Source organism: Podarcis muralis, chromosome 14, assembly GCF_964188315.1.
Source record: "Podarcis muralis chromosome 14, rPodMur119.hap1.1, whole genome shotgun sequence".
NCBI lineage: Eukaryota > Metazoa > Chordata > Lepidosauria > Squamata > Lacertidae > Podarcis > Podarcis muralis.
In genome coordinates, this window is record NC_135668.1 from 3,354,384 (window position 1) to 3,366,944 (window position 12,561).

Consider the following 12,561-nt stretch of genomic DNA (forward strand, 5'->3'; position numbering starts at 1 on the left):
GTGTGTGTGCGTCTTATGGAGCGAATGCAGGCTGCGCAGCTATCCCAGAAGCCAGAACAGCAAGAGGGATTGCTGCTTTCACTGCGCAGAGATCCCTCTTGCTGTTCTGGCTTCTGAGATTCAGATTTTTTCCCCTTGTTTTCCTCCTCCAAAAACTAGGTGCATCTTGTGGTCTGGTGCGTCTTATAGAGCGAAAAATACAGTATGTAGTAGGTTATGGGATTGTTCAGACAAACCCATGCCTCTTTGCTTTGCCCTCAGATTTGTGTCCTCATATTGCTGTTTCTCATTTATGTTACTCATCTGCTTATAGCTGTGATTCTTAGGAAGATAGATCAGCTCATAAGTACTGGAATTTCAATTGCTGAGCAAACACTTTCAAAATACTTTGCAGTTCTTGCATAAGATCTAACACGAAGCAGGAATTCTGGATCACGTAGAATCTGCATCAGCCATTGAGGCGACACTGAGGATGGAAGGAGTTGAACTTAAAGAAGAGTGGCAAGATGAAGACTTTCCAAGGTAAGGAGTAGCTGTGGCAGGGCTTGATTTGCTCTGGAGCATATCTTCAGAAAGTGGAGTTTGGCTTGTCCCTAAAAGGTGTTTGTCAGTTGTAGCCAAGGGAGGTACTGCTTCCTGTGTGTTCATATGGCTCTGTAAGCCTCATCTTCTGCCCTCTTTTTATGTTGGGGATATTTCACATATTCAGCTATGAATTTAAATTATATTATTTCAAAAGCAGGCTCAGGAAAAATGTGCAGTTTATCTTTGTACATACATTCTTGTCTTGTGAACTTATACACAATTGCCACATGATTTGAACCTAACTGCAGAGGTTCAGCATAGAGGTAATAAAATTTTGCTTTACCATTTTTTTTCAAACTGTGTCTTGAGATTTTAAAGAGCTTGCAACTTTTCAAGGTCCTGAAGGAGTGTTTTACTCCAAAGCATGCTAACCTACAATTAAGAGTTTTGCACCACTGAGCACTGGAGACTGTTCTCCATTTCATTTTGTTCATCTGAGGTCCTTCTCTCCCTGCTCTTTTTTCTGCCCTGCCCTGCAACTCTCCTCACCTGATATAATGGGCAGGACATGCTTTCTTATTGCAGGATGGTCTGGCACTGCCAAGGCTGATGCAAGCTGCTCACCAGCTGTTGCATCTCTTTAGCCCTTAGAGTTGGAATGCCAGTGTGCAGACATTCAGCCACCTTGATGGGCCATCTAGGTACAGGTTATGATTTTTTTAAAAATAGGAATCCTTCTGTGACTCATCAGGCTGAATTTTCTGCAGCACTCTGCAGCACACAATTTGGTGTGTGCCTAGCTTGCTCACTGACTACCACAAGGGTTGGTTAAATCCCAGTTGCTAACTCTTTGGGGCTTGCGTCACATTTTGTAGAATTGTAGAGTGAGAAGTGAACCCAAGGGTTATCTAGTCCAACCCCTACAATGCAAGAATCTTAGCTAAAGCATCCATGACAGATGGTCACCCAACCTCTGCTTAAAAACCTCCAAGGAAGGAGAGTCCACCACCTCTTGTGGGAGTCTGTTCCACTGTAGAACAGCTTTTACCACCAGAAAGTTCTTTATGATGCTTAGTTGGAATCTCCTTTCTTATAACTTGAAGCCAATGGTTCTGGTTGTACCCTCCAGAGCAGGAGAAAACAAGCGTGCTCCAACTTTCATGTGATAGCCCTTCAGATATTTGACGATGGCTATCATATCTCCCTCAGTCTCCTCTTCCGGGCTAAACATCCCAACTCCTTCAACCATTTCTCATAAGACTTAGTTCCCAGAGCCTTGATCATCTTGGTTGCCCTCCTCTGCACATGTTCCAGATTGTCAATATCCTCCTTAAATTGTGGTGCCCAGAATTGAACACAGTATTCCAGATGTGGTCTGACCAAGGCAGAATAGAGTGGTGCTATTACTTCCCTTGATCTGGACACTACTCTTGATGCAGCCTAGAATAGCATTAGCATTTTTTGCTGCTCATCCTATTGACTCATGTTCAGCTTGTGGTCCACTAAGACCCCTAGATGCTTTTCACATGTACTCCTAGTAAGCCAGGTGTCCCCCATCCTATATTTGTGCATCTGGTTCTTCCTGCCTAAATGCAGAGCCTTACATTTGTCCCTATTGAAATTAATTTTGCTAGCTTGCACCCAGTTCTCCAGTCTGTTAGGGTTATTTTGAATTCTGATTCTGTCTTCTGCGGCATTAGCTACCCCTCCCAGTTTGGTGTCATCTGCAAATTTGATGAGCATCCCCTTAATTCCTTCATCCAAGTTGTTTTTTAAGATGTTGAACAACAACAGGCCCAGGACAGAACCCTGCAGAACCACTTGTCACTTTTTTCCAGGATGATGAGGAACCATTAAGAGTACTCTTTGGGTTCAGTCAGTCAATCAGCTACAGATCCACCCAAAGCTGGTGTCTGGGTGCTGTGTAAGAAGTGATTGGGCACTGATAGAGATGTGAAAGATGGAGGGGGGGTGAGGAAATATTTTTCTACTGGGTCCCCCCCCCATCTCTACTGAGCACTATTCCTCATTGTTTCCTCTTTGTTTTTTACTGTCCCAGACCTCTACCAGAAGATGACCATATTGATATGTCAGATCCTGCTGAAAGAGGGGACCAACCTGGTAAGTTTAGTATAAAGGAATATATGGTTCTACATTGGACTTTGGACTTCAGTTCACATAATCCCTAGTCAGCATGGGAGGTGGAGTCCATTAGCATCTGGGGGACCACAGGTTTCTCATTCCTACTCTTCCCCAGGGGTCACCCGTGTGGGACCTGCAGGTGCCAGTGTGCCCATAACTTGGTAAAGGTGTAGGTAAATATCCCCTTAAAAATCAATAATGCCTGAGAAACTATTTGCTGTTCCTGCCCAGTTCCTGTTTGCACTGCCTCAGCCTCCTCTACATCGGTCACTCCCCCACTCCTGAAAACAGGATTGGGCATCTATCATCCCATTCATTCAGTACAGAGGAGATGTTCAAATGGCTTTTCTCTGGGAGCAAGTGCAGTGGTGGCTGAGGCAAGTGCCTTTTCTCCACTGATGGGTGGCTGACAGGGGGTTATACTTGCACCATTTTGTGGTCCTGCATTCCCCGTGCCCCCCCCCCCTCTGTTTTGTTGGCCACTTCTGATGCTGGGTAAATCAGACAGAAAATGAAACTGGAAAATAAACTGCTCTGGATAAATATTCAAGGATGGAAGATACTATTTATTTGCTCAGATCTTTAAGGGACAATCTTCAGTCATTTTTTTATTTTATTTATTTTTTATGTAGGAAAGTTTTGACTGTTTAACTGTAACAGAAGGCCACTACTCACTCTTCTGAGTGACTCCTGTTTGTCAAATAGTAGGAGCATAGAGGGCTGCCTTATACTAAATCAGACCATTGCTCCATCTAGTTCAGGACTGCATTAGTATATAATGAACTGTTTGCAGAACTATACACAGTATGTTAGCTATACCTCTTTAAAAAGGGCGATTGAAACTGTAGCATAATGCTTATGCTGTTTGCTTAAAAAAGTTCTCACTTACTAATGTTTGAGTTTGGTTTACATAGTCTTGGAGTATGCTTTCATCATTCTGTTTCTTTTAATAACTTAATCTGTATTTGGTGGGGGTGTATGTCCGTCACTGGTTTTAACATGTCTTATAGAATAAACTTCCCTTTTCAATTTATTAGAAGTGAATGGCAACAAAGTTAAGAAGAAACTATTGGCTCCAAATATAAACTTAACTCTGGATTGCAGTGAAGAATCAATTTTGTCTGATTTGGATGAGAGCGGGGATATTGATCTGGACGATATGGACACACCATCTGAAAATAGCAATGAGTTCGAATGGGAAGGTAAGACTTGACTCTATCTAAGCCTTGTGCATATGTATTTCCTCTGTTTCTTTTGTCAGCATTGTTGATCAGTGGAGCTGTTCTGTGTGGTGGGTGGCCCACTGGTTTTCTGGTCACTTCATCTGTAGCCTGCTGTGGCCTGTTTGCAAGGATGATAAAAGTCCTCCATATCAAATTGTGTACAGCTGGCATGGGCAGAACTTTGGATTGTGTGATCTGCTTTTTTAAAAAGCTAGAATCGAAGGGCCCAGCAACCAGAGCCTGCTCACATCTGTCAGGTTGGGGTAGGACACTGTGGGCATTGCTGTGCCAGCTAGTAAAATGTATAGGGTGAAAGTTCTAAAAGCAGGTGGTAGTTAGTTGTTTTGTGATTGTATGCTTCTTTTTTTCAAACTGACATAGCTACCGCTTTGCTTCAAGGCTGCTAGTGGCGTCTTTAGTTTAATTTATAAACAAATGCTACTGATATGAAGGGGAACAGAAGTTATTTTTGCTCAGCACAGGATTTTCCAGCTGGTACAAAACTGACACTGATGATAGCTCTTGAATCAATTGTGTACCAATGGTTCAGTAGAGATTTCAGAAAGGGGCCTCTTTTTTCAAAGCTATTCAGTTGCTCAAAGCAAGAGACTAGACTTCAGCTTTGGTGCATCCTGCAGCCGATGACTGTGGTGGCATATTGCTTATTTGTATGAGCTTTTCAAATGTGGGGTGAGAAGTTCGCAGCTCTAGGTACTTAGACTTTGCAGTTCGCTGGGCTGAAGAGAGGCTGGAGTTGTTCGTTGTTGGAATAAGGTTTCTGTCTTTTTTCTTCTCTTTAATGCGGCTGTCTGCGTTTTCCTGGAAGGATAGTTTCCATTAACAACTCTGTCTTGGAAACAAACTACTAACATGCTGCAGTAGTTTTTTCACACCTCTGTGGTAAGGTTTGTGTTACTGAAATTAATTTGACAAAGCCGTGAGGATGATGTATTCTTCAGGACACTTCCCAAGTCCTGCTTAGTTTGGATTGAAATCTCTATTTTGCATGTCTGCCACTAATCATTGTGTTGAGATGATTCACTAAAATCAATGGGGAAATAATAGGTGAAGGGTAGATATCTAGGGCTGTCAACTGATCAAAGGGTTTGGGCGTTATCCTAATCCACAAACTGATTTGGAATATCAAAATAAGTGTTGTATTGAACTAATTGCATATATGTAATCATTGCCTGATTAAAGGTATATCCACCTCAAGACTGTGGTCTCTTTTACAGGGGACAGCTCTGATTTACCAAAATAGATTCTTATCTGATCAGAGGACTAGTTGTTTAAGCTTCAGTATATATTTACGGGTTTGGAAAGGAATCACAGCTATGTTCTTTCCATTTAAAAGCAACTCAGCACAATCACTGCTTAACTGCTTAGTCAAAATGCAACCCAAACAATTTGTAGATACGTTTCTTGACACTTCCTTCAATATAATGGGCACAGAACTTTTGAAGATTTGGGGCATACAGGGAAGCAACGAACCTACTTTGTCTAATCTGTGATTCACTGTAACAGTATTGTAATTCCTTTTTTAAAAAACAAAAACAAAAATCTCTGAGCAGATGATCTTCCAAAGCCAAAAACTACAGATGTGATTCAAAAAGGATCGTTACAAGAATATGCAGCATCAGATGAAAAAGAGGAGGAACGCCGATGGCGGATGTTTCGGATTGGAGAACAAGATCACAGGGTGGATATGAAGGCAATTGAGCCATATAAGAAAGTTATCAGTCATGGAGGTGAGAATAGTGACAGTCCCCACCCCCCAAAAAAGAATTGCAGGATGCCTGAAGAAAAAGCATAACAATTAGATTTTTCTTCTTCTTTCTAGGTTATTATGGTGATGGGTTAAATGCAATCGTTGTATTTGCAGTTTGCTTCATGCCGGAAAGCGGGCAGCCAAACTACAGATACTTAATGGATAATCTCTTTAAGTGAGTTGTACTTGATGAATGCATGAACCTGCCTTATTCCAAGTCAGACCTCCGATCCCTGCGTTTCCTCCCATGTCAGAGGCAGAATGCTTGCAAGTGGTGGAGGTGGAAGCAGACAGCAGTAGAGGGCCATTGTGGCCTTTTCTTGCGGGGACATTGGCTGGCCAGAGTGCTGGGGTAGATAGGCCATTGGTCTGATTGAGCAGGCCTCTTCTCATGATGATCTTTCCTTAACCCAACCTGAAGAAGCTTCTGTCTTAGCTCTTGCAAAGTCCTCCTACCCTTCCAGTGGGAGATGCCAGGGAATGCCTAGAGACCTTTTTCATGCCAAGCGCATGAGTGATGACCTCTCAGACTACAAATACAATTTTGGCTTTCATTCCTGACTCAGTTTTACATGTTCCTTAAAAGAAACTGCTGCCTGATTAACAGAGCGCAGGAGAGGGATGCAATGGCCATAAGGAAACTTGGTGGGGGAATATAGCACAAGAAACCTCACTGCCCGTCTCTCCTCCCACCCCCAAACAGGTATGTTATTGGCACACTAGAATTGTTAGTAGCAGAGAACTACATGATCGTTTACCTAAATGGTGCAACAACACGGAGGAAGATGCCTAGTCTAGGCTGGCTCAGGAAGTGTTACCAACAGATTGATAGGAGGTAAGAAGAATTTGAGTTGCAGCCAACTGCATAACACATGACAATTCTTTTAAAGTGTTATTTACTTCTGTCAAGTGATGTAAGACAGCTCTGTTGTCACATCCTTTGTGGTTCCATACTCCCAGGGCAGAAGTAGTGCTGGTGCTTAAGGTGGCGTGTTCTCATGAAGAGAAAAAACCTTCTATGAAAATGTGGTAGAGCCTGTTTTTACACAGTGTTGAGCATAGTTCTGAAGAAACTTTCAGAAGAGTGGACTATAAAACCTAGAAAGCTATTTATACTGAGCCAGGATGTTGTTCCGTATCGTCTACACTGACTGCCAGCAGTTCTCCAGCGTTTAAGGCAGGAACCTCCCAGCTCTCCAAGGGGATGCAAAGGACCGTCTGCGTGTAAAGCAGATACTTTTCCGCTGAGCTACTGTATAGAATTGTTTCTGTTCTCTATCCTAGAAGGAAAAGTCAGATTGGATACTAGATGTCATTAGTGTCCATCTTGAATGTCTTGCTAGGCAGGCGTCTCGCATTTCTTCAGCAGCTTGGATAACAGGGTGACTAAGCTCCAGTTTGGAGGCCTGAAACAGCCCCCAAAAGCAAATGTCCCTGACACCCCACTTTGTTCTGGCAACTAGGTTGAGGATGCAGGTGTATGGGTTCACCTCTGCCCTTGTCCCAGAATGGCTCTCCATTCCATTCCTATCTCCTGCCCAGGAAACATGGCAAGAGCCTGTCTCTGCAGGTATGGGGACACACTCCCCTTCATTGTCTCTTCAAATCACCTGAGCATAACTGTGACTTTGCTATTTTAGTCTAATTCTAATGCTGATCCCAGACTCACTAGGAGTTTCTTTCTGGCTTACACCTAGAGTAGAGCACTAGCAACGTTCAGTGTCTGCTAGTATCTAGGCTTTGTTATTTTCCTCTTGCTTCTCTTGTTGATTGCATCTTTTTAATATTTTGATTGAACTTTAGGTTAAGGAAAAACCTGAAATCATTAATAATTGTTCATCCTTCCTGGTTCATTAGAACACTTCTGGCAATCACAAAACCTTTTATTAGGTAACACCCATAATACTTACTTCATTTTTTCAGTACTGGTACGTTTAGCATTTCAACACTAACAGTGTCTTTTCTGTTCTTTTTTTCCAGCTCAAAATTCAGCCAAAAAATCAGATATGTCTTTACTTTGGCAGAGCTGGCAGAACTCGTCCCCATGGAATACGTTGGCATACCTGAATGCATAAAACAGTAGGTTGCTGGTTCCATGTTCATAATCCCAAAAATGAAGCATAAATGCTCAGTAACAGAGCAATCCAAACTTTTAGGAAACAGACACCGCTATATGAAGAGCCCTGCCAGCTCACAGTGGCTATTATGAGGTTGAAGGAGCAGTGTTTTCCCCTGTGCCCAAAAGTGATTCCAGCTGGCATAGTTGAGGGCCTTTTGTGCATGTGTGATTGTGTCCAGGGACAAGGGGGCTTGGGATCCTGTGACTGCATTGCAGGGGGTTGGACTAGATGACTCTTGGAGGTCCCTTCCAACTCTATGATTCTGTGACTTTGCTGCCACCTCTGACATGTCCACAACACACCCCATATTCAGCCTTACCACTGTCGGAGCACCACCATTGTGCCAACAGCAGTGGTGTTGTGTTGTGAGCCACTACAGTGAGAAGCAGTAGATCTTTTCCTCTTCCAGTGGAGAATGAGGTCTGCAGCTTCCCTCCCCAAGTCTCCAGTCCTATACTTGGTTGGCACAAGTTCCATTGAACTCTATGGGATTTACTTCTGGGTAGACATGTATATAACTGCACTCTGAGTTTTTTAAAAACTCAGCCAATATTTCCTCCCAGTGCAGCTGGTAGTCAAAGTGAAGGTACAGTATAAGTTGGGTTATGTGCAAGGAGGCATAATTATGTCCCACAGCAATTGGTAGTACTGCCAGAGCTGGTGTGGGGAAGCGATACACTCCCTAGATGCTGTTAGACTAACTCCTAGCAGCCTCAGTCAGGATGGCTGGTAGTCAGACATGACAAGGGTTGTTGTTCAGCCACATCTGAAGGGTGACATGTTTCTCCAGAGGGAGCAGAAGGACTTGGGGGCTGCCTCTGGCATGCCCCCTGGACTTCGGCCTCTATCTCAGTTCAGCAGTAAAATGTTGTGCTGCTTAGGTATATGATTTAGGGTTGGTAAGCTATGTAAAGCCCAAGACTTTAAAAGCCCTCCACCCACTGTGATCTCTGCTCAAGAAAATAACAGAATTGTTACTCATTAATAACCCAGTGATATTGCCTTATGAACTTCCTTGAACCTAAAAGACATCTGGGGACTTAGAAAACACTGGTCCTTTGGCCTTGTGTGCAAAGGTAGCTTAGTGTGACCAAGAAACACAACTGGGACAGGGTGAGAGGGGTGGGCATGGTAGGGATGGGGGTGCCCTGGGTCAGAAAGCCCAGGTCTCAGAGAAGACAGAACGATCTGTTTATTACCTCTGTTTGTTCAGAGGTTGACAACTTATTTATTGATGGTCTGTACTTACTTTTGACTCACACGACACGTACACACGCCAAAACTCTTAGGATTGCTTTAATGGTTTTAAAGTGACCAACAGGGAAGCTGACTAAACAGTGCTGGGCAGCAAAAGATCTGGTATGGGAACTGAAATTTGGAAGATCCTACAAATGAGGCTTGCTTGTGCCAGTTTCCTAGTGACTCCCCACCCCCACCCCGTCTTCCAAGGCTGTTATAAGAGCATATGTCTGAGAGATTCCTGCTGTGTGCCTAACCACTGCACCACAATGGCTCTCTTGGTTGCCAGGCTGGGATAGCCCAGATTCAAACCCTTACTCAGCCATGAAGCTCATTGGATGACCTTGGGCAAAGCACTCTCTTTCTGCCTAATCTACCTCACAAAGGGAGTGGGTGCCCAGGTACTTTTTGGAGAAAGAGCAGGATACAAATGTGATAAGGATTTTATAATAGTAGTGTTTCTTATCGCTTTCTATGTGCTTCACATACATTAAAAAACACAAGGATGCCAATTTAGTAGACACGACACAAAAGGAAAACTGAATAGGGAGGGAAGAGGAAAGTTTTTGAGTAGCTCATCCTCTGCTGGCCAAATGAATGGGACCAGGTTGGTCTCCTCCTTGCCATGATGGCCGTCTTAGGACACGGGGTTCAGCCTCCCAGTGGCCCTGGGCAGAGTGTGCCTCCCCTCATCTCTTCAGTCCAACTGGCAGCTGGAGCAGAGTGTTCTTTTCATGCAGGGAGGGAGGCACACAGAGCGATCTTGCAGCAGGCATAGTACTTTTACTAGAGAGAAACTAAATGCCTTTACTTTTGTCCACCTTAGCATTATTGTGTAAAGCCCTTGCCCAAGACAGGTGCTGTGAGCTGGATTTTGCTGGTATACGGAACTGCATCTTATTTACTAAAAAAACATTTTCCCCACTAAGGTATGAAGAAGAAAAATTTAAAAAGAAACCCAAAAGGTATATGCACATCTTGATCAGGGCTGTATCTAATCTAGCCAACTTTGCACTGTGCTGAATGTTGGGATATCGTGTGTGTGGGTGTCTCTGGCTAGCTTATGCTGTGCTGTTCACATCATGTTGTGCAAATGGCTCGTTGCTTCAGAAGGAAGCCGAGTAGCCAAAAGGCTGAAGCATTTGCTGTCTAATTATAGCGCTAATTGTTAAACCTAGAACTACAATCTTCCGCTTTAGGAAGTTGGAGAGCAATTGCTGCAAAATACATTTTTAATTCTAGGTGGAGAGTCACTGTGACTCAGCAGTCACTGAAGTTCAAAATTGTTTAATTTGCATTGTCACAGTCTAAACTGGCTGAACACCATAAAGGGGAAGAGGGCTTTGTGCTGCCTGTATTTGCTATGTCTTTTTCTTTTTTTCTTTTGTCTTATCCATGCATGCTGGGGTTCTCTGGTGCTCAAGAAGTGCATGGCCTGCTAATAAACGTATCTCAGCAACTTCTTCACTTCACAAAATATTGTCCAGTCCAGAGCACCAACTGCTACTCTTGCCACTAACAATTTCACTTGATCCAGAATGTGCCCATGCTGTATAATGATTCCAAATGCCTATTTGTGAAGATGATTTTTTTTGGGAGGGAGGGGTTGTTCCCTTGCAAAGAAGGGAGCAAACTGCTACTTAGCAAGACAGACCTACTCTCTCTTCAGAGCTATATCACAAAACAAAAGGATAAATCTGGGGAAGGGGCTATGTGTACATCAGGATTCTGAAACAGATTGCAAAAATGCTTCCCCACATTTAATTCAACCCTTTGTAGCATTAGAAGGAATTTGCGCAGCCAGTCTGTATGGGTTGCACACAAGGTTTTTGCATCAGGCACAGCATTGCTTTGAGGCAAAGCTCAGCTTTTGGTGTCTGAACTGCCCAGCAGTGCTGCCTTTCCCCTTAAAATGAAACTTGGACTACATTTAAAACGAGCTCCCTGAAATCCACTGCTCATTTGCTGTGTTGGTCTTTGCCTCCACAACTGCCATTCATTGACCCGGTTTGCATGTAATGTCACGCCGTGGCTGAGAGTGAGTGTACTCAAGGGAAGGTCACAGGTGCTTTGCTTCTCTCCTGGTCCTGCTGCTGTTGTGGAACCCTGAGCTAAGCCATGGTTTTTCATAACATTTGCATTCATACCTGTGCTTATAGTTTGTCTTTCTCCTGATGAACCATGAGCTGCAGCTAAGGTTTGATTTTTGGGAAGGTGCAGAGCGGCCGCAGTTTCTAATGGGAGTATCTGCATGCTTATGCATTCACGCTTAGCCATGGTTTGACTTAATGCTGCATGCAAACTGGGCCTTTGACTTAACACACAGAGCCCCAATAAACTTTCCACTGTTGTGGAGGAGGAGGTTCTTCACCATAGCTTAAACCAGGGAGAGGTGGAATAAGAGATTTGATACCATTTTCTTGGAGCAGTGAAGGGTTTCAAACATTGATATTTGGAAGACCTCTGATTTGCTGCTTCTGCCTTTCCTCTAAAAATCTGACATAACTTAAATATTAAACTTCACCACCAACTGTGGAAAGGAGAGGGAAATACATGTGAGGAAGAGAACAGGCTTCATACCAAATCAAATTATTAGCTCATCTCGGTCAGTATTGCCTACACTGGCTGGCAGTAGCTCTTTAAGATTTAAGGCAAAAGACATGCCCAGCCCTATCTGGAGATGCTTGTGATTCTGCATGCAAAGCAGGTGCTCTGTCACTGAGCTTCAGCCCTGTCCCAGCAAGACTGGTTAGGAACTTAGTATGGATGCAACAGTTCCAAAACTTGGCATGCCTCATTGGCTGCCTATCAGTAAATTAAGAAATTAGAGTTTTTTTCAAGGCAAAAATACCCTTTATAAAGCTGACTTTCTTGGAGCCCTAGACATCTAGATATACTAACTGTAAGGAACGTTTCACACCACTATATGCTGGCCAAGCTGAGTTTGCCACAAGCGTCTACACTCAACATAGAGCTCCAGCGACCCCAAGTACATGTTGAGTTAACAGGGAGAGATGTCATTATACACAAACTACTAGGGATTTCATTCAGTAGGGTCACGTGCAATGATTCAGTTCTGTATGGTTGTAGGTCTTGGTCTGAATAAATTGAGGATAAATGAAGGAAGTGGTATCTTCACTGCTTTTTTCCCGGGGGGACGCAGGGGGACGCATACCCCAAACATTTTGTGAATCTAAGTTTGGCCTCATTGAGGGGCAGTATTTCAATATGAGTAGGAAAATGAGAGTACACCAAAAGATTTTTTAAAGAAAAAAAGCACTGGGTATCTTACTGTATTGTGGTCTATTTTTTCATTTTCCTGTTAATTGTCATTTTTAAAAAGTCACATTGTATTCTCCTTACAAGTTCTAATTCATCATTCTGGGGGGAAACTTGCTGCTCTACTTGTGCCTAACAGTTTTGCTGCAATTGCAAAGTAGTAAGCATTACTCTCTCCCCGCCAAAGAATTTTAAATTTCTACATCCTGGTTGAAATTAGAGTTTAACATTTCACTCCCCCCCCCCCCCTTCTGTCTGATGAGCA

The 12,561-nt window shown here is 43.3% G+C and overlaps 1 protein-coding gene across 13 annotated transcripts in view; it reads left to right on the plus strand.

Annotated features, from left to right (window-relative positions):
* The window catches only part of BNIP2 (BCL2 interacting protein 2), a 76,135-nt gene that overhangs the window by 3,396 nt on the left and 60,178 nt on the right, over positions 1 to 12,561 (plus strand). For 4 of the 13 annotated variants that reach the window (XM_028706732.2, XM_028706727.2, XM_077918811.1 and 1 more), the window contains exons 2-9: positions 395 to 522; positions 2,585 to 2,646; positions 3,705 to 3,869; positions 5,462 to 5,638; positions 5,731 to 5,833; positions 6,362 to 6,493; positions 7,462 to 7,548; positions 7,639 to 7,737. In XM_028706732.2, coding sequence (XP_028562565.2) covers positions 473 to 522; positions 2,585 to 2,646; positions 3,705 to 3,869; positions 5,462 to 5,638; positions 5,731 to 5,833; positions 6,362 to 6,493; positions 7,462 to 7,548; positions 7,639 to 7,737 — 875 coding nt within the window. In that variant the 5' untranslated portion in view covers positions 395 to 472. Of the gene's footprint in view, positions 1 to 394; positions 523 to 2,584; positions 2,647 to 3,704; positions 3,870 to 5,461; positions 5,639 to 5,730; positions 5,834 to 6,361; positions 6,494 to 7,121; positions 7,229 to 7,461; positions 7,549 to 7,638; positions 7,741 to 9,946; positions 12,557 to 12,561 lie in introns of those variants that run through there. The other 9 variants (XM_077918809.1, XM_028706735.2, XM_028706731.2 and 6 more) reach the window with 7 other exon arrangements.